The sequence below is a fragment of the Homarus americanus genome, unplaced genomic scaffold, assembly GCF_018991925.1.
Source record: "Homarus americanus isolate GMGI-L3 unplaced genomic scaffold, GMGI_Hamer_2.0 scaffold18703, whole genome shotgun sequence".
In the NCBI taxonomy this organism is placed as follows: domain Eukaryota; kingdom Metazoa; phylum Arthropoda; class Malacostraca; order Decapoda; family Nephropidae; genus Homarus; species Homarus americanus.
Genome location: NW_024749779.1, coordinates 473250 through 493770, shown reverse-complemented (window position 1 = coordinate 493770; position 20521 = coordinate 473250). Strand labels below are relative to the sequence as shown.

The 20521-nt window shown below is 37.1% G+C and overlaps 1 protein-coding gene across 1 annotated transcript in view; it reads right to left on the bottom strand.

The window, feature by feature from the left end:
* The window catches only part of LOC121853895 (hemolymph clottable protein-like), a 31409-nt gene extending 11134 nt beyond the window's left edge, over positions 1–20275 (bottom strand). Inside the window, exons 1-22 of the mRNA XM_042348277.1 lie at positions 20182–20275; positions 16742–16899; positions 15539–15679; positions 15308–15400; positions 15033–15118; positions 14475–14576; positions 12988–13156; positions 12524–12694; positions 12181–12291; positions 11326–11409; positions 9687–9865; positions 9111–9282; positions 8388–8594; positions 7919–8104; positions 7537–7742; positions 7181–7286; positions 5934–6047; positions 5551–5685; positions 4950–5040; positions 4211–4350; positions 3554–3654; positions 199–379 (exon numbers count right to left, since the gene is read on the bottom strand). Coding sequence (XP_042204211.1) covers positions 199–379; positions 3554–3654; positions 4211–4350; positions 4950–5040; positions 5551–5685; positions 5934–6047; positions 7181–7286; positions 7537–7742; positions 7919–8104; positions 8388–8594; positions 9111–9282; positions 9687–9865; positions 11326–11409; positions 12181–12291; positions 12524–12694; positions 12988–13156; positions 14475–14576; positions 15033–15118; positions 15308–15400; positions 15539–15679; positions 16742–16899; positions 20182–20212 — 2964 coding nt within the window. The 5' untranslated portion in view covers positions 20213–20275. The remainder of the gene's footprint in view (positions 1–198; positions 380–3553; positions 3655–4210; positions 4351–4949; positions 5041–5550; positions 5686–5933; positions 6048–7180; positions 7287–7536; positions 7743–7918; positions 8105–8387; positions 8595–9110; positions 9283–9686; positions 9866–11325; positions 11410–12180; positions 12292–12523; positions 12695–12987; positions 13157–14474; positions 14577–15032; positions 15119–15307; positions 15401–15538; positions 15680–16741; positions 16900–20181) is intronic.
* Between the last annotated feature and the right edge of the window lie 246 nt (positions 20276–20521).

The following is a 20521-nucleotide window of genomic DNA, read 5'->3' as shown; positions in this document are numbered from 1 at the left end:
CGTGTTCGTTTACGTTTTTAAAATCTCTAGCACCTGTAGCTGTACTTATTACTTGTTTCTGAGTTGATGAAAGGAATAAATAATATTTGTATATTACTACCATTATAATATCGTTGTGTCTATGTATGTATGTGTACTGAAAATTTTAGGTATTAATTGTTCAATGTTGACCTTATTTTCATTGTACATTTAGTTTACCTTGTTGTTATTCAAGGGCTCGACTGTCAGCTGGATCTCTTGTTTCCTCATATCTAGAATCCCGGAGAGAACGATAGGAACAGTCACAGACAGCATGTTGTGAAGACCTGCCCCGACGGCGAAATTCATCTGCGACCACGGCAGAAGTGTCTTGCCTTGGATGGTACTTTCTCGGCTGTAGCTGAAGAAGCGAGAATAGATATAAAATGCAAAATTGTGAATATATAAAACTGCCAGTATATATATATATATCATTAGCCCAATAAAGCACGCGGACTTCTACATATAATCAACACCTCACCCCGCCAGGATTCGAACCCACGAACTTATGATTGTGACCGGTGAACGTTACCTCTGGGCCACCAGGACACTAAAAGCAGTCCTAGACTCGGCTTTATTGGGCAAATGAAATATATATGGTTCCTCGTGTTTCGAAGCCGGATTTGGTAAAAGGTTACTCTGATCACCTAAGCGGCACGGGTAGTCCCAAAAAGAGGTTCACGGCGCCATAAGCTTGCTGAACAGGCTTTGTGTGAAATATAACGGAGTCTAGAACTGCTTTTAGTGTCCTCGTAGCCCAGACGTAAAGTTACCCAGTCACAAAGAAGTCTGTCTGTTTGTATGTATGACCGCACGAGAATCTTGAAAATTACTTTACCGATCTGTAGTGATGATGGATGATGTTATATGTAGTGATGATGGATGATGATATATGTAGTGATGATGGATGTTATATGTAGTGATGATGGATGGTGTTATATGTAGTAATGATGGATGATGTTATATGTAGTGACGATGGATGGTGTTATATGTAGTGATGGTGGGTGGTGTTATATGTAGTGATGATGGGTGGTGTTATATGTAGTGATGATGGATGGTGTTATATGTAGTGATGATGGATGGTGTTATATGTAGTGATGATGGATGGTGTTATATGTAGTGATGATGGGTGGTGTTATATGTTGTGATGATGGGTGGTGTTATATGTTGTGATGATGGATGATGTAATATGTAGTGATGATGGGTGGTGTTATATGTAGTGATGATGGATGGTGTTATATGTAGTGATGATGGATGGTGTTATATGTTGTGATGATGGATGATGTTATATGTAGTGATGATGGGTGGTGTTATATGTTGTGATGATGGATGATGTAATATGTAGTGATGATGGATGGTGTTATATGTAGTGATGATGGATGGTGTTATATGTAGTGATGATGGGTGGTGTTATATGTTGTGATGATGGATGATGTAATATGTAGTGATGATGGGTGGTGTTATATGTTGTGATGATGGATGATGTAATATGTAGTGATGATGGGTGGTGTTATATGTAGTGATGATGGATGATGTAATATGTAGTGATGATGGGTGGTGTTATATGTTGTGATGATGGATGATGTTATATGTAGTGATGATGGGTGGTGTTATATGTAGTGATGATGGATGATGTAATATGTAGTGATGATGGGTGGTGTTATATGTTGTGATGATGGATGATGTAATATGTAGTGATGATGGATGGTGTTATATGTAGTGATGATGGATGATGTTATATGTAGTGATGATGGGTGGTGTTATATGTTGTGATGATGGATGATGTTATATGTAGTGATGATGGATGGTGTTATATGTTGTGATGATGGGTGGTGTTATATGTTGTGATGATGGATGGTGTTATATGTAGTGATGATGGATGATGTTATATGTAGTGATGATGGATGGTGTTATATGTAGTAATGATGGGTGGTGTTATATGTAGTGATGATGGATGGTGTTATATGTAGTGATGATGGATGGTGTTATATGTAGTGATGATGGATGGTGTTATATGTGGTGATGATGGATGATGTTATATGTAGTGATGATGGATGGTGTTATATGTAGTAATGATGGGTGGTGTTATATGTAGTGATGATGGATGGTGTTATATGTAGTGATGATGGATGGTGTTATATGTAGTGATGATGGATGATGTTATATGTAGTGATGGATGATGTTATATATATGGTAATTCTGGATGTGGTGTTATATGTAGTGAAGATGGATGGTGTTATATGTAGTGATGATGGGTGGTGTTATATGTAGTGATGATGGATGGTGTTATATGTAGTGATGATGGGTAGTGTTATATGTAGTGATGATGGGTAGTGTTATATGTAGTGATGATGGGTGGTGTTATATGTGGTGATGATGGATGGTGTTATATGTAGTGATGATGGGTGGTGTTATATGTAGTGAAGATGGATGGTGTTATATGTAGTGATGATGGGTAGTGTTATATGTGGTGATGATGGATGGTGTTATATGTAGTGATGATGGATGGTGTTATATGTAGTGATGATGGATGATCATTATATATATAGAATATGAAAAGTGTCCCTCTGTTGTCATTGCCCGGATGAAATGTGAATAAGTGCGGTGCAAAGTAAAAAGGAGGGAATCTGGACTGTTGTAACTCTCATGAAATTTAAATATAGGAACACCAAATTAAAACCTTTCTCAGGGAAAATACTGAGTACAATTCATGCTTCAGATTATCCTTTAGATTTATAAGGTAGTTCGTACATTCAAAGTCCAGGGTCAAGTCTATCACAAGGCAGGATCCCTCTTACCACTGGAAGATGAGCAGGAAAAGTTCCTCCAAATCTACTTCATGGGAGATCATGAAAAACAGACTTCTATCAGGTGTGACAACATTCAAGGTGTCAAACATGACATTGTCCTCTCTATCCAAGAAATACTGCATGAGCGCAACACGTATGTACAGTCATTTAAAAATGCTCTGGAAAACATGCCTTCTGACGAGTTCAAAGTCAGGATCAAAGCAAAAACCTTAATGCACTACATTGAGACACTGTGGAGCCTCTCGGAGGGTGTCGTCCTACCGTGGCCTAGCGAAAGAGCAGCCCGGATGTGTGTGTGTATCTATATATATATATATATATATATATATATATATATATATATATATATATATATATATATATATATATATAAACAGCTTTCTGGTATAATATCTGAGGTTACCGGTGAAACTATTTAGGATGGAGGTATAAACACAGACGCTATAGGTATACACACTTAAGTATCAAATATTAACACTCAAGTAGCAGGTATAGACACTGAAGTTGCAGGTATCAACACCCAAATTAGTAGGTAAACATACTTAAGTAGCAAGTATTAAGACTCAAGTAGCAGGTATAAACACTCAAGTTGGAGCTATAGACACTCAAGCAGCAGGTATACACACTCAAGTTGCAGGTATAGACACTCATGCTGCAGGTATCAACACTCAAGCTAGTAGGTATAAAATTCTCTCTCTTAGCCTCAGTATAAGCTAAGCACTTACTCCAAAAGTAAAGAAAGATCTCCCTTAAACTTCTTGATTCTCATGTCAGCTTCCATATCGGTCACCTTCCAGTTGAACCAGTAAGCCGATTGTTGAGTGTACTGTGGGAAGGACAAAAAAAATCATAAAAATGCATAAACGTAATTATTATTTTTTTAATCTACGAGATACAAATTACGTCCATTATTTAAAACATAATGAAGGAGTTTGTGTGGATGGTGTCATTGCCAGTCTAAGGAACAATAGGTTGGTTATTTGTTGACCATTGAAGAGTGATAACTTGTTGATTGTCCATGAAACTACTAACAACTTGTTGATTATACATAAAACTACTAATAACTTGTTGGTTATGTGAAGAAAATACTAGTAACTAGTAAATTAAGGAAAACAATATAACTTGCTGGCTATGGAGAGAGAGATCTAACTGCTCACTCACTAATGGAGATAAACTAATTGATAATATCACAAGATGAAATTAGTTTCCCCCCAGTTTTTAAGCGACCTTTTTTCTTTCATTGTCTGGTACATTGCCAAGTATATGAAAGCTTATACTCGCCAAGGATAAAATTATATTTTAAGGGTAAATTAATCAGTTCGTGGACAACTGAATATCTATGGGAGGTAAGGAGAACCCAGCAGAGATTTTGAGCGACTTACCTGTACAAAGAAGGGCAAGCCAAGGTCAGTAGGCAGCACCTCGGTATAGTCCACAGATCGCTGGATATGTGGCAAGTTGGACAAGATAGGAAGTGCCTCCTTGATGAAAGATATATCGAGGGGGAAATTCCCGTCGTTTTCTGCAAAAAATATATGTTTATGATGCAAATGTTATCAGAATAAGGAGTATATTTTCAAGTTTAATTTACGACTACATAAACATGGTGTAGTAATAATATCAGAAAACATATTCAGAAATTTAAGTGTAGATTTAAGTACAAATATAGATTCTGCAATTTTTTCTTACTTTCAATTTGATCTGTATGCATACACTTGGTACTAAAATGGACTCAGACATGTACACAATAAAAAAAATTATATTTACGGATGGGTTCGATGGATTTAAAATGAACACTGTGCCACCTGTTGTCTCGGTAGGGTTGTCAAAATCCTTCATCTGTTTGGTCATAGTGTTTACCACAAAACTGTAAACATACTTTTTGGATTGTGTACGTGCGCTGTGTATTAGTAACAGGAACATTGTACAGGTCAGTGTGTAAAGAAAGAATTCACCTTTGAGTTGAAAATGTTGGTTTGGTTATATAATCTACTGAGCCTTCAAAGAGAAACATATAAAGCCGAGAAGCAAGACGGCATGGAACTTGTCTAAGGTGCTACAACGCCTACAAGACATTTCCCACCTTCTATTGGACGCTCACTCATGTACTATAACACTCACCTTGGTTTTCGGCAGAGTAAAAAGCTTCACCTATTCTGAACCATAGGTTGATGTCAGAGGAGGGTAGAGAAGTCTCCACTCCTAGTTGCTCCTGTCAACAACATTGTTTTGTTGTGGTTTATTTTTTTCCGGATGTGAACGTATAGAAAACGGAACCGATACAATGAAATAAGAACTTGGGTAACTATTTGATGAAAGGTAAAAAATATTGATGGTATAAGTTTTATGAATAAGGCTTAAATTTTAGAGGTAATGTTTTCAGTTGTTTGAGTCATCGTGGTAATGATCGTCTTGACGACTGTTTGTCTCCTAGATATGAATGAAAAACATAACGGAGATGATAATTGTTAAATGTGAGTAAAAATAAAATAAAATGAAAATATTTTAATCTGGAAATTATTGCTGTTGATGGATTTGTCATCATCATCATCATTATTATCATTATTATTATCATTATTATTATTATTATTATTATAGCAACTAAAATTACTAATAATCACAGGTAAATATAGGTGGATATTTGCACTGCACCTAAACTGGTTCCCTGTTTTCATGTATTGTACATAGATATAGCAACAGGCGAAGCCAGATTTCACCTTACCTTGAGTTCTATGTACAGCTGTTGAACAATCTGAAAAGCTCCTCCTCTATACTGACCCGCATGGTGTTTTTCTATGTAGAAGTAATTATAGAATTTCCTCCAGACCTCATCTAGGTTTTGTTGATCAAGCGTTGCCTGAAATGGAAATAATAAAGAAAACGAATTTATGAAACACGAGTAAATATGTAGAACTTATTTGCATTAAAATTATTTGATTGATCTATTATTTCAGGGCACCTTTGTTTGTGTGTTTAGTTATGGACATGATTACTATATTCTCACACTTATACATGAAACCACATGAATACACACACACACACACACACACACACACACAAAATACATGTATGACTGACTGCATGCATTGATGTTTATGAACAAACCTTATATTCACTGGTGAAGCCAAAGAAGGTGTTCATCTGCAGGTAAAATAGAATCTTGTTGGGGAAAAATCCCTGGGTGTTGGCCAACCACCCGAAGCTGATTCGACTATTGGTCTGCAAGTAAATAAATATCCCGTTAGGATTCCAATTAAGGCTTCAGTTTTCTTACAGTTTTCTTAAATCTTTTCAGAGGTAACAGTTTAGGTATGATTCCGAGATAACAGTGTTGGTGTTTAAGTGATTCAGAGATAACAGTGCTGGTGTTTAAGTGATTCATATAGAACAGTGCTGGTGCTTAAGTGTTTCAGAGATAACAGTGTTGGTGTTTAAGTGTTTCAAAGATAATAGTGTTGGTATTTAAGTGATTCAGAGATAACAGTGTTGGAGCTTAAGTGATTCAGAGATAACAGTGTTGGTGTTCAGGTGATTCAGAGATAACAGTGCTGCTGCTTTGGTGATTCAGAGATAACAGTGCTGTTTTTAAGTGACTCAGAGATAACAGTGCTGTTGTTTAGGTGATTCAGATATAACAGTGCTGTTGTTTAGGTGATTCAGAGATAACAGTGCTGTTGTTTAGGTGATTCAGAGATGACAATGCTATGGTAAGAGTCTAACTAATGTATAACTGTATTGGAATCTAAATCATGTAATACTATGGTAGTCTAAATAGTATAATACTATGATAGTCTAAATTATATAATACTTTGGTAGTCTAGATTATATGATACTATGGTAGTCTAACTTATATAATACTATGGCAGTCTGAATTATATAATACTATGGTAGTCAAGATTATATAATACTTTGGTAGTCTAAATCCGGCAATGATATGGTAGAATGTTATGGGTTTCGTTTGTCATAGACTTAATAATTCTGAGAAATAAATTTTTTTGGGGTAACTAAGATTTGAGTAACATAAATATGTGTTCTCCATGAAGAAAAGAACGCGAGATACTTAACAATTAATAGAGTTGGAACTTATTTCATTACAGAATTTCTAAATTAATTTATACTGTTGTTGAATTCATTAGAAAATAAATCGTATAGGTTCTAATTATTTTATATTATTTTATGACATACGTATTTTCTCCATTAACAAGGGCTAAAATAATATGCATGAATTGTTGGTGTTGTCTCCTTGCTGAAGAAATCATTTCACATAACCGACTATAGTACGACCACATCGAAAATCTTATGTACAGATCCCTTAGAATACCAAGACTTCGTTGAGGATATTTATGGCTCACCTCACAGTTATGGAGATATTCACTTAGATAAGTCATGGAGGAGTGGGTGAGAGACAGTGTGGTGGGAGGCTTTGCTAGGTGGACCACCCGGGAGGCGCTCATGGACCTGTAAGTTAAATCTCATTTTGAAAGTTGTGATAGTAGGACTTTTGTTCAATGCAATGTTTATCCCTAGAGGGTTAGGATGGACAGTAATGAGAAGACACAGGTGTTGTTTCTTGTGCGATTTCTTAACCACGAGCTAAATGAGAATGAAAGGTCTAGAGAATTTGTAGTTCTTGGTACTCAAGCACGCTCTGGGTCAAGAGGCGAATAGGGATAAGTGGTAAAGAGAATATCGATTTCTTGGTACTTACAAAGGATGTTTTCCATTAGCGAGGGAGGTGATGGTGGTAGAGATGAAGTTGGCCACCTGAGAGGAAGGCTCATGCCAAGTTGAGACGGCCATTCTTTCCCACCAGTTGACACTAGGTTGCCACATGACCATGGTAAGGAAGGCAATGTTTCGGACTTCGTAGTTTTCACCGATATTCTCAAATACAGGCATCAAGAGATCGAACACCTGTAAATGTAAAATGCCGTAACGAAGATTTACTGAGGGAGGACAGTGGTTATATGTCACAAATATCAAGGAGGAAAAAAAAAAATTTATGCAATTGTATTTACAAGGCTTGAATACTGCAGTTCCTTTCTTTTATACAATTATTTGAAAATGTAAAAGACAGTAAAAAACCTTACCGTGCTATGAGCAGTTTCAGGCAAGTTCGTGGAGCTCAAACTAAAGCAGGCGTTCATCCTGAGAGCCAAATGAGATTCAGTATCGCCAAGAATTATGTGCTTCAGGACGTCGATGATTTGAGGTGTTCCTAGGTTGGCTAGGGCTTGTAGGTACACCAGTCTCTTCCAGGTGGGAGAATCTGTGTCCTAAAAAGTACCAAATCCGTGAAACATTTTGCGTTAACACTATTACATGTACAAATTACCGAGTTGATTATTTGTATCATATTCCGAGAGTTTTTAATTCTATCACTCTAACGCAGTCAATTTCAGGTAATTATGGAAGTCAACACATATTTCTACTTTGCAAAGCGGAGATTGTATGAAAATCCTTTAGCCTGTGGACATCTTACACCATGAGCAATGTGAGGAATCGAACATAACCAGCGTATAACTTACACCGGATATGGACCTATGGAAATAAACTCACCTGTAGTCCTTGCACCAGTATTGGCAGAAAGTCGTTGAGGATGAGGTCGGGGGAACAGGAGTGATCTGGTACACAGGAATCGTCGCCAAATGAATGCCACTTGTCAGGGCTGAGACACACCTGGTGGGCTAATTTGGCGAAGTTTAGCAGCGCGATGCTTTTGATATACCTTTCTTCGTTATCCCAGGTGAGCTTGTTGACCACTTCCTGAAAAAAAAAATCATAAAAAGTGTCTTCGTTAATGTGAACCGTCCATTAAATTTGCTGTGTCAAATTATTTTATAAAAACCTGAAAATATTAATCATTCCCTAACTAAAACTTTTTGCAAGATTATTATATTAATGTTCTTCCATTAAAAACACTGATGTGAAATTTTATTTTATGGAACACAAACTTTCTTATAATAAAATAGATTAATGCAGACTTTCGTGTTCCTGACTGGTAACCGTAAAATATGTAATAAAAAAAAGAATGAAAAGTCACACACACACACACACACACACACACACACACACACACACCTCCACTAGTAGGAAACCAATAAGCTTTTGAACAGTTGGCGAGCACCGTATCCAAATCTTAAAGAAACATGAAAAATGCAACTCTCTCTCTCTCTCTCTCTCCTTCTTCTCTGAAACAGACTAAACACCAACAATTCCTGCATCCTACCCTACCATCCGACACAGTACTCAAAACAAGACTCAAAATTACAAAAATCGTACCATTAGTTTCGGAATGCTGAAGGAACTTTTCATCGTGGTTTGAATCTTCTCAAAGAAGGTTATGAAGACTGAGTAGAAATCTTGTCTGATGGTTTGGTCATCCATAGCTTCTATCAGGTAGTTTATGGTTGGCTCAGTCCCCGCTGTCATGAGAATCTCGTAGAAAATACGCCTGGAAACGATAAAAAAAATATAAAGCTGCTGTGTGTGTGTGTGTGTGTGTGTGTGTGTGTATGAATGTGTATATGTATGTGTGTGTGTGTGTGTGTGTGTGTGTGTGTGTGTGTGTGTGTGTGTGAACTTCATAGATGAGCCTAGATACGATGAAAAATGGTAACTCGGGTATCAGCCCTCTTATTGCCTCGTCTTTACGAATTTTGTATTTGTAAAAAACACTATTTACATGTCAACAACTTTAAGCGTAAAATGCAACATATAAATTTTATCGAACACTGGAAACACATGAACTTTTCAGAAAAAATATTTGTATTATATCAAGTTCGTAACCAATTTTCAACGTTTCATCATGGAACAAAATTAAAACCCTACAGTCACCGTAACAAATGTGGCTCTTACGTCTTCTTATCGTAGAGCTCGTCTTGTGTTATCATGGAGTAGACAGAGTCTATCTCCTGTCGGGTAAGTGTTGCCACAGCCTCCACCAGTATACTCAGCTCCCGCACCAGGGGTTGAGTGCTGTGGGGCGTCGTAGACATTCTGGACGCTACAGTTTTCAGCCCACTCACGATCATCTCCTGAGAAGAAGACATTTCATTAATTTATGTTCATTCATACAAACTGACCCGCTCTACCTACTCTCTGGGAGACATACGTTAGTGCCGACTTATCTCCTCCAGAGTGTAGGTGGAGCATGGAGGGCAGCAATGTTTGGTAGCTGCTTACGTACAGGCAACTACCAAACAGGGAGGTACTACCGCCTGGGAAGATATTGGAAGCATAATGTGTTGTCTAATGGTAGACCCTACTGCCATATTGCATCACAAAAATTGTGACCAAGTCTCAGGTTGCTGATCTGACTTTCTGCCTCATTTACACACAATTGCAGGGTCTCAATTGTTTCTCTTACAATTGACAACACAACATACATATATTGTTTCTCACTTTTGATCTTTTTTTTCATTCAGAACCTCTGTCCTGTATGGCAGTGAACAGTGACATTACCCACATGAATCTGACCTATATATAATGTCAATGAATATTATGCATTTATGTGTGTACGAACCTCTGTCCTGCATGGCAGTGACCCAAATGAAACTGACCTCTATATATAGCGGTTAATGAATATGATGTATTTTTTTTTGTGTATGAACCTCTGTCCTGCGTGGCAGTGAGAAGTGATACCACACTTTGTTGTCAAGACCTGACTGAATTACTCAGAATAGGCACGCTGTACTACAAGCTTTGTTAATCAATTTGTTAAACTAAAAAAAAATTATTTTGTATTTCCTTATTATTATTATTATTAGTAGTAGTAGTATTACTATCATTATTATTATTAATATTATTATTATTATTATTAGTAGTAGTAGTAGTAGTATGAGGCTACAGTCACTGATTGCCGCATAGATCTGCGGCTCAACTAATTCAACACAGATAGGATAGCTACTTATGTATTAGGATATTTAATATTAAGGTAATTAAATGGTGGCGAAGGTGTGGCTATTGGGGGAGGCTGGAGGCCACGTAGTATTATTATTATTATTATAATTAATTGTTATGCCCCTCAGATACCCGATGTGGGTCAGTGACCTGTGCCCGGGTGGGCTAATCCCCGTAGAAAAAAAATAAAATAAAAATACTGGGATCTACTCCCTCACCTGGGGAGCTCCAGGGTTTCCTTGAATTATGATATGCAAGCTTTTATGGATTGGAAAATAAATAGAGATTATGTAAAATATAGAAAAAAAAGTAAGTGGTGAAGGAAAAAAAATCTATCTTCGTAGTTCTGGAAAAATAGTCCTAATTTCCCGCCAACAAACCCCTTTCTTCTCTCTGGGCGAAGGTCTTCCAAACGCAACCAGCCACAGGTGGTAGTGCCTCAACCCCTGTATAGTTATTAAAAACAAAACCAAAACGAAATCAATACATATCAGACAGGAGTTTGGTGCCATAGTAAGATTATGGGTGAAGGTTTTCAGGTATCATGTGAGGACTGTGTGAGAGGGACTGAGGGCAGAGGTGGTAAACAACTCACCTTGATCTCGGTAATCAGTTGACTGGTGATTGGGACGCCTGTGACGGCCTGCTCCAGGTTGGGGTGAGTCTCGTCTCCCCTCTCCTGCCACCACAACCAATACCATTTGTTAATAAACGAGGAACACACACACACACACACACACACACACAATTAGGGAAAATATTCCTATTCTCGTCACAACTTGAAATCATCACGTACAAGGTATAATTAGAATTTATTTTTCAGTAAACGTAAAAAAATTGCAATTCTACCAATTTCAGAGTCTCATCTGATGAAACTGACCCTCGCCTTGACCAAAATAGATGTGGGTTTCCTCATTAAAAATATACACCAAATGTTTCCAATAGAGACCAGTGTATTTATCTTTCTATTAATTTGCTTTGCTTACTTTTTCATTTATCATTTAATCTTTCATCTATTTATTTACCTTTGTGAGTGAGATTTAATTTTTTAATATTATAAATCATTAATTTTATGAATTCTTTTAGTTTCTAATACTTGTGTTATTATTATTTACTCTCCTTTATTCAGCTTCTCCCTACATCTTATTCTAATTTGATCGATTTTGTGTTTTTTCTCTGGTGTTTAATTTGTTCTCCATTTTTTCAATTTGGTTTGATTTTTTCTCTAATTTTAAAATTTTATATTATTTAATATTTTGGTCTTTTCTCCCTACTTTTAATCAACTCATAATATTCTATTTTACATTATATTATCATATTCAACAACCGATATCTTTTAATTGCATTTTTCTCCTTAGTTATCCAATTTAATTAGATTTTTTCCTACATTTTAATCTGTTTTCTATTTCATAATTTTATATTCAACAACTGAAGGGAGACAAAAACTTACCCTGAGGTCGGTAAGGCGATGGTGAACCTCATACTGGAAGTAGTGGGAATGGCTCTGGTACTCAACGTTCATCTCGGTCTCAATTGTTCTCACTCCTCGCAGCTCTAAGGTCTGAAACACGAGATGCTATGAGAGAGAGAATTCTTCATTATTTTCAATTCCAGCGCCTGAAACACAGAGTTCCTTGTAAGACAAAGATCATAAGTAGTGAAATGGAATGATATATATATATATATATATATATATATATATATATATATATATATATATATATATATATATATATATATATATATATATATATATATATATATATATATATATATATAGCGGGGTGGTGTACCTGGTTGGTGAAGGTATCAAAGTGCTCGTGTTGTTTGTCGCTGGTGAACACGGAGACAGAGCCCTCGATCACTGCCCTTTCAATACGGGCTCCAGGTTGGTCACCACGCACAAGGTATGTTCCGATGGAGGTTCGACGGATGCTTGAGTCCGTCTTACTGTTGCCGTGGAACTGAAAAAAATATCTTGTACATTTGAAACTTGATAGGAAATGAAGAAATAGTAAAGAGATATTAAGAATGTGGTAGAAAAATAAATACTAGTTTACGTTTGAAAGTAACTGCCTTCCTTTAGAGACTTCTTGTCCTGACTAACACCTTTGTTACTCTAGGAAAGTTGGGGAAGTGATAATTAAAATATCTGAGGCATATTACACAATATCCTGTCCCCTTGGAACCATTGCCCACTTAATATTTGTTTCTCCTGTTTAGTATAACGAAAACAACACAGGAGAAACAAAATTACCTTCATGGCGACAAGTTCTTCTTTATCACAGGAGTCGTAGTCGATTGTTCGAGTAAGCGACCACAGAGTTTCATGGATGGGGTGAAGATTGCGGTACCTTCCTATCCTTTTCGAACTCTTGGCACCTTTCTTTGACCCTTTAGAGACACTCTTCTTTGCTGCTGAAATTCTGAAGCAATATAAATTATTTTAGACTGCCACGAAATAATAATAACGAATAAATTTATTTTTTGCTTAATTTGTGTTTGTGAACGTGAACATAAGATCTATAGGCATAACAGCTCGTTAAAGGCTTTGCGGTTATAGTACTGTAGGTGTAGTCGGGAATGTTTTCGACCGTGTTTACGTCCCCATCTGTAAAGTTTGGTATGTAACCTAACCTAATCTAACCCGAACACGAACCAGAGACCCTGAGGACAAAAGAGAGAGTTGTATCCATCTAGTGGCTCATAAAACTTAGGCAATATTATATAGTCTTGGGGTCCTATTTTAACCTTCAACTAAATACTGTAGGCATAACCAATGTATCGATTTCTTTAATTTATTGAATTTACTTTAGCTAATTTGCAGTCTGACTGATTCACATTAAAAAAATATATTTGATTGACTTGTATAAAAAACTCACGGCATATTCAAACATTCTAAGCAGTGAGATTCGACATAACAATTAGCCCATACTTATAAACCTGCAGTCCTGCACATACAAACACACAGGGCCTGTCTGTCGGGCCCCTTCCCTCATTTTCTCCTCCCGGCCAGGAAGTATCAACATCCTCCTACCAACAATGCATTGCAAAGACTGACGAACACCCCACAACTGATAAACAAAGGTGACAATTTCAACTCAGGGGAATGAAAACAAGTGCTAGACAGTGACAAGCTGATGCCCTACAGTCAGGTGGACACGTCCCACCCACACCTTACTACCCACCATCATACTAACACCAGATGTGAAGCCTAGGCTCCAAGCTACACCAGTTGAGATAAAAAGAATTTACATTATACCAGGTGAGAAATGTGGGCTCTTAACTCCAGCGAGTGAGAACTTAGAATTTCCAACAAGATTGACGAGAAATGATAATTCCCATGACCATCAGATAAGAAACGAGAACCCTCTCCAACACCCTGTGAGCTGAGAGACCTAGCCCACTAGGACCACGTGATGGGTGTGTAAACAAGTGACTAGGCTAAGACCAGGACTACACGGACATGTGAAACCTATGACCAACGAGATTACTTCCATATCTATAGTTAATTTGTATGTTCACTCCATGTTACTACTCTCTCCACACTCCCAGAAATTCTATGTTGTCTGGGGGAAGCGGCACTTAATCATTTAATCTGTCAATTAATCTGCCAATCAATCAATCAATCAATCAATAAATCATTCAATCAAACAATAAATAAATAAACAAGTAAATAAATAAATAAATAAATAAATAAATAAATCGAACAACTTAAAGGAATTTCACCACAGTTCATCTTACCCGCCGGTCATGTAATGTCTCTGGATGTCCTGTTCAATTACTGCTTCCCGCTGGTGTTCTTCCATAACAGTTTGTTCTTGGGGGATACAAATAAGGGAGTACCTGAAAAGAGAAAGGTGTGAATATAAAGTTATCCCCAATTTTAAAGATTTCCAGGTAGGAGTGTTAATCAACTTTGGGTGAGAACTTCTTGAAGGTGTGAAGTGTGCGAGAGTTAACTGGTAAAAAAAAATATCCAAAAGTATGAAAGATATTGAGGGTAGATCAACTCTGGATCAGTTAAGTTTGTGAAGCTGAGGAAGCGGCGAGTGTTAGTGAACTTTACATCAAAAAAGCTCCTATAGGTGTGAAAGGGGCAAATCTAAATTAAATGAAGGTATGAAAGGTGTGAATGTTATAAACTCTGAAACCTGCTAAAAAAATGAAACTTGGAATCATTATTTGAATAATCCTATATTCTATTTAACTTTGTTTAATAAAACAAAGAGCATTTTCTTCAAAACCGATTTTATTTCTCACACTTTCTCCCTCTTAATGAACTATCTCCCCCAAACTTACCAGTTCCTACAGCGTCCGGCCATCCCAAGTTCATTCTCAAAGAAAGTAGGCTTTTTGAAGGCTTGCTGGCCCTTACCGTAGGTGATCTGAGGATGAACAGAAGGAAGGTGTGTGAAGAAACTCTACTGGGATCTTTTGATATAATATTACTACTGATTAGATCCATTGTCCTATATATCTCTAACTAAATATACATGTATGTGTGTAGGAGGGGGGGGCCTTTAAATGTGACAGAGTACTGAGACATAACTACAAACATAGGAATTAATATTCACCATAACTGGAGGGATCCTGAAGATGTTGACAACAGACTTCCTGATGTTGGTGATCCAGACTGGTTCCTCAGGCGCATTTAGGAATTCCGTGCCCTGAGGAGCAATCACCAGAGGTCAAGTTAGGCATTTAACTGGTAGGAATTAAATTTTGTATTTGCATATAACAAACGGTTACTTCCTTATCGATTTTCTTTTCATTTTCTGTCACTTTGTTTCTCCCTTTTAACTTACCTCTGGCTGCGTAAAGCTAACTTCGAAGGGCATCTCGAGTAGGTCCTTGCCTTGCTCCAGCGGGTGGTACTGGATGGGTAGCGGTGACCGAGTGTCGCACTCCAGTTTATCGTGAAATTCTCCCACTTGGATGTTGCTGAACTGTCAGGTCAATTGGCAAAGATGATTAACCCTACAAGCCTGATTGGGTCAAAATCTTAAAAACGATATGAACTCACTTGTCGACCTTAAAATAATTTTCTGTTTTTGTTAAAAAAAGTAAATGTTAATTTTACTAAGAAGGATAAATCTATAATAACATACTATAACTTTTACAACGGGTTTGATGTTTGGGAATTAAGCCTTATGAGAAATAAGATTAACAAAGCTGCAATGAGCTTCAGTAATTTTCATGAAAAGTTTTGGAGATACATTCAATGTGTCTCTGAAAGTTTGAGCAGATTTATAGATGTTTTTGTCAGTCGTAATTCCCCCATACGTCATAGATACTCTTTGCCTATAATACAACGCATATTAATACGCACGAGTAACATTACCAACCAATCTAGAACCCGGTAATAATTGACCACGGCATCACACCTAAGCCCCCCAAATTGAGAAGGCCAAAACCTTTACGAAGAGAACGTTTTTCGTAATATTATTTGTTTTATGATTTTTTCCGTCATAAACTCTAATGTACGTCGATGGACCTACCGTTTGAACTTACAAAAACTTAAATACTGTTACATTATGTGATATCGGCGATAAAATGAAGCAACCTAACTACCTAACAGCTTATCCTGGTTAGGGTAAGTAGATTAGGATAGGTTAGGTACTGTAGGTTAGGTTGGTACATTTTATGGTCGATAAATCTTGTAAGTTGTTATTCTGTGCAAGATTTTGATGTATGAATTACGCAAGATTTGAATTTAGTTGAATGTTAAATATTGTTTTGTAAAGGAAACGGAGAAGCGTTCTTGAGGCTTGAACAAAACTTACCGGATGTATACGGTGAACAACGGAGTCGTAGCATTACTGTCAGAGCGAAAAAAATAAGCATAAAAATAAATTATTATGTAAAAATATTCCTCGTAAAATTTTTGGCCTTCTCATGAGATAAGGAAACATTTAACCTCTATAGACAAATTTGCTCATGTTAGTGACTTAGGTGTGTTTCCGAGGTGGAGTAAAACCTAACCTTCTCTCTTCCCACCCTTTACTTACCTGGAAGAACGTCTTGCGCTCGCTGGTGACCTGAACAGTGACGTCAGCCTTGATACCTGCACCAGAGTATTGGTCCATAAGGTCGGGAATTCCTGACGCTACTCGACCACTGTATTTGTACTGGTACTCCAAGCCTGCCTCTAAGCCCCAGCACGACCCTGTGGAGATAACACACTTAAGTGCTATTACCTGCCGTCACAACCAAAGTGTTATTGACTTTTTCGTGTCACTAATAATAATAATAATAATAATAATAATAATAAATAAATAAATAAATAAATAATAATTTTAGGGTATAATAAGGACAGTCGTAAGGCAAGGTGTGAATTAGAGACAAAATTAAAATAGCAACTGAATATATTGTTTGTGTACGTCTATGTAGTAGCTCCACTATTCAGCCCGATTTAGTACCGATTATACTCGATGATAGATCGGGCAATCATTATTGCCCATTAAGTTTATAAAGAAGAGTACAGTATATACAGGAGTGACCCCTTCGTCTGAAACTAGAAGGAAAGAAAGCAAGAAATACGAGTTCATAAGAATAAAATAAACAGAAAAAAAAGTAGGAAATAAATTGATAAATACAAACAAATACACCAAGATACAGTAATCAGTAAACACTGAAACGACAGAGGTAGAAACAGTAGTAGTTATAGGAACAATAATAAAATAGGATACAATAATTTGTAGTGACAGCCGGGCGCAGTTATTCATAAATCAATATGAATAGTATAGTAGGAAATAATGATTAATAAGAACACTAGTTACAGTAGGATACAAGAATCGGTAAGTATGATAGGATACAGTTATTAGTCAAGACGATAAGCACATTAAGATAACTAGTAGGAAAGGAGGCTACTGCAGGTCTAGTGTAAGTACAGTCGGGTATAACTAAAGCATGTGACGATCTGTGAAGTAATGGTCAACATGCTCTCCTCGGAAGCGAGCGGACCCTGGCTCGATCCAGGTTTGGGTGAAACTTTGGACAAGTTTTCTTATGCCATTTGCTTCTGTCTACTGTTACGAGTTAGGGATTTAGAATATAGTTAAAAGTCTACCCAGATCCCAACAGGCAACAAAAAAAACCCCCAAAGACAATCGGACTATAAAAGGGTAGACAAAGGATGCGAGTTTTTGTTGTGTATAATAAAGTACCATAAATTCCTTAACAAAATATTCAGCTTCCTATAAATTACCCTTAACCATACTTAACTTAAACATTAACAGTATATACATATTTATACAACATACAATAATTTGAAGCAAGGTGGAGGTGGGGGAGGCAATATAAGATTACAAATACTTAAGTGCGGAGCTGAGATGGCTGACGAGCAAGGCTGAGTATTGTAGAAGACGGTAGGTAGTCACTGTGCGGTAGGTTTCCAGGATAGGTGATCCTGTGGTCACTTCCCAGAGTGAACTCAACTCTCCTCGAACTGGAGCTGACAAAGAAGACTTTGAGGAGGTGACGCAACAACCAGGATATGGAGAAGGGAAACCCCGGAGTGGTAACTAAGACGAGTCATACTCGTGTTTCGTCCCTAGATGGCGTTGCTCGTGGTGCTGGGTAGGTAGATCAGGACAATAGATGGCGTGGTTCGTAGTGCTGGGTAGGTAGATCATGACAATTGGTGGCGGGGTTCGTAACACTACCCAGCAGTAATTGGGAACCTGGATGTGAATCGATTTTCGGATCGTATTCCGGGGTAATAGTTAGCGAGTTGTCCGGTCTTCTCGGACTATTCCTTGACACTGGGTCAATGGGTCGTGCAACTCGTTAACTTAGGGTGTTGTTGTTGTGATGGCTACAGTTTCTACGCCTTAAAGAAACTCACGCTTAGGTGAATAGGTGGCCCTTGCGCCGGCCATCCTCGTTACACGAGGGGCAACCATTATTAATAACTATAGTATTTTCACCCTCGTCTATAGCTACAAATAGCTGAAAGGTTCCCCTGAGCGTTTTACCTCCCCCCGAACTGCGCGTATATAAGCGCATGTATAAATCGACCTTTTATGATATATATATTTAAAATGTTCTAACATCCTCTCTGAAGTGCTAATGCCTTGAAATCATTTGCATTTTGATAGTCCAGATATTTAAAATTATTTTAGATAATAACAGGTCTGCTTACCTATTGTGAACACATTTAGTTTGAATTTTCTATGAACCAATCAGCTATTAGTATAGAAGAGGGGCGTGGCTTATGGGCCAGGTTAGCTGGAAAGAGTATAGTACAGAATAACACATTAACACCAAATTCGCACTTTGGAAACCCATATAGTTAGCAAGTAATTAGCATTAAAAAATTTCATTAAATTTTCAAAGCGTCATTACAACTATTAATTACCCCCGCAATCGAATCGTGGGCCGTATTTTCGAAATCACCATACTCAGGAGTACTTACTGTATAATGTGATATTCATCAAAATGTACAATAATATTGGGCCAAAACTATCGAAAATTTAAGCCTTACACCTTAGTAATTTTTCGACCAAATATACTATTCGCTCAAAATTGAAATCTAAAGGGTTTAACTAATTAAGTACTTACAGAATAATACATTAACAACAGAATAGCACTTTGGAAACCCATAGTTGGCGAGTAATTAGCATTGAAAAATGTCATTAAATTTTCCAAACATCATTGCAACCTCTAATTAGCCCACAATCGAATCATGGACCATATACAGTATTCGAAATCAACATACTCAGGAGTACCTATAATGTGATTCTAAACAAGATCTAATTTTGGGCCAAAACCTTAGTAATTTTTTTGTTAAAATATACTTTTCTTTCAGAATTGAATTTTAAGGGGTTTAACTAATTCAGTACTTACACTATACAATAGTCAATAAGCCTTATGCTGTATATCTAGTTGTGAGTCAATTACAGTATGTCGATGTGCATGAATGTTCCAGTAATTCAGATAGGTGTTTAAGCATTATATCATCATAGTTAGTTCATTGTTCTTACTCCATCTTCTCAACTGTGCATTATAAAATATCTCACTATTTATTGTTATTGGGCAAAATCCCACAAGCTAATTTTCCGCTAAACTAAATCACTCTAAACACGTTCGCTAAACAAATAATGTTAGATATTTTACTCGAAGTAGTAGTAGTAGTAGTAGTAGTAATCTTTTAGTTAAATGAAAAAATATTCAAAACCGTAAGCAAGCGAAAATCGACGCAAGAAGATATTACCGAGTCAAATTGCTTTGTCTAATTATTCTTTAATGACACTTTAAAGGGAAGAAAAGCAGGTAGAATACACTGTAAACATTATCTTGATACTGAAGGAGGCATTATGACTATTTTCACTCTTCCATTATTGTAAGTTAGATACCCTTCACAGCAGGATGAATTAAGTTTGATCATGTTAAGTTAAATAAGCTGTGATATTGTATTGCAAGCATTTAAAGTTATTCTCAGACTTACCAAGGAGCGCCAGAAGTAGCACCCCTTTCATGGTGGTTGTGGTGGGTGGTGTACAATAGGTCGTGGGTAACGGAGGACAACACTGGGACGAGTACTAGCGGACGAGTGAGTAAGGAGTGGCTCACCTACCACCCACCTATATAAACAAGGTCGACGAGAGGGGATGGGGAGGGAGGGATGGGGATAAAAAGTTCCCCTCACCCTCACCTACAGTACAGACACCATGAAACGCCATCATTTATTATCTCAAATTTTTCGAGTGTCTCTCCGCCTCGTTGTCTAAGGTCAAGTGCCTTTATCTATAAATAGGCTTACGGTCAAGTTATGTTATTTCAAGTTA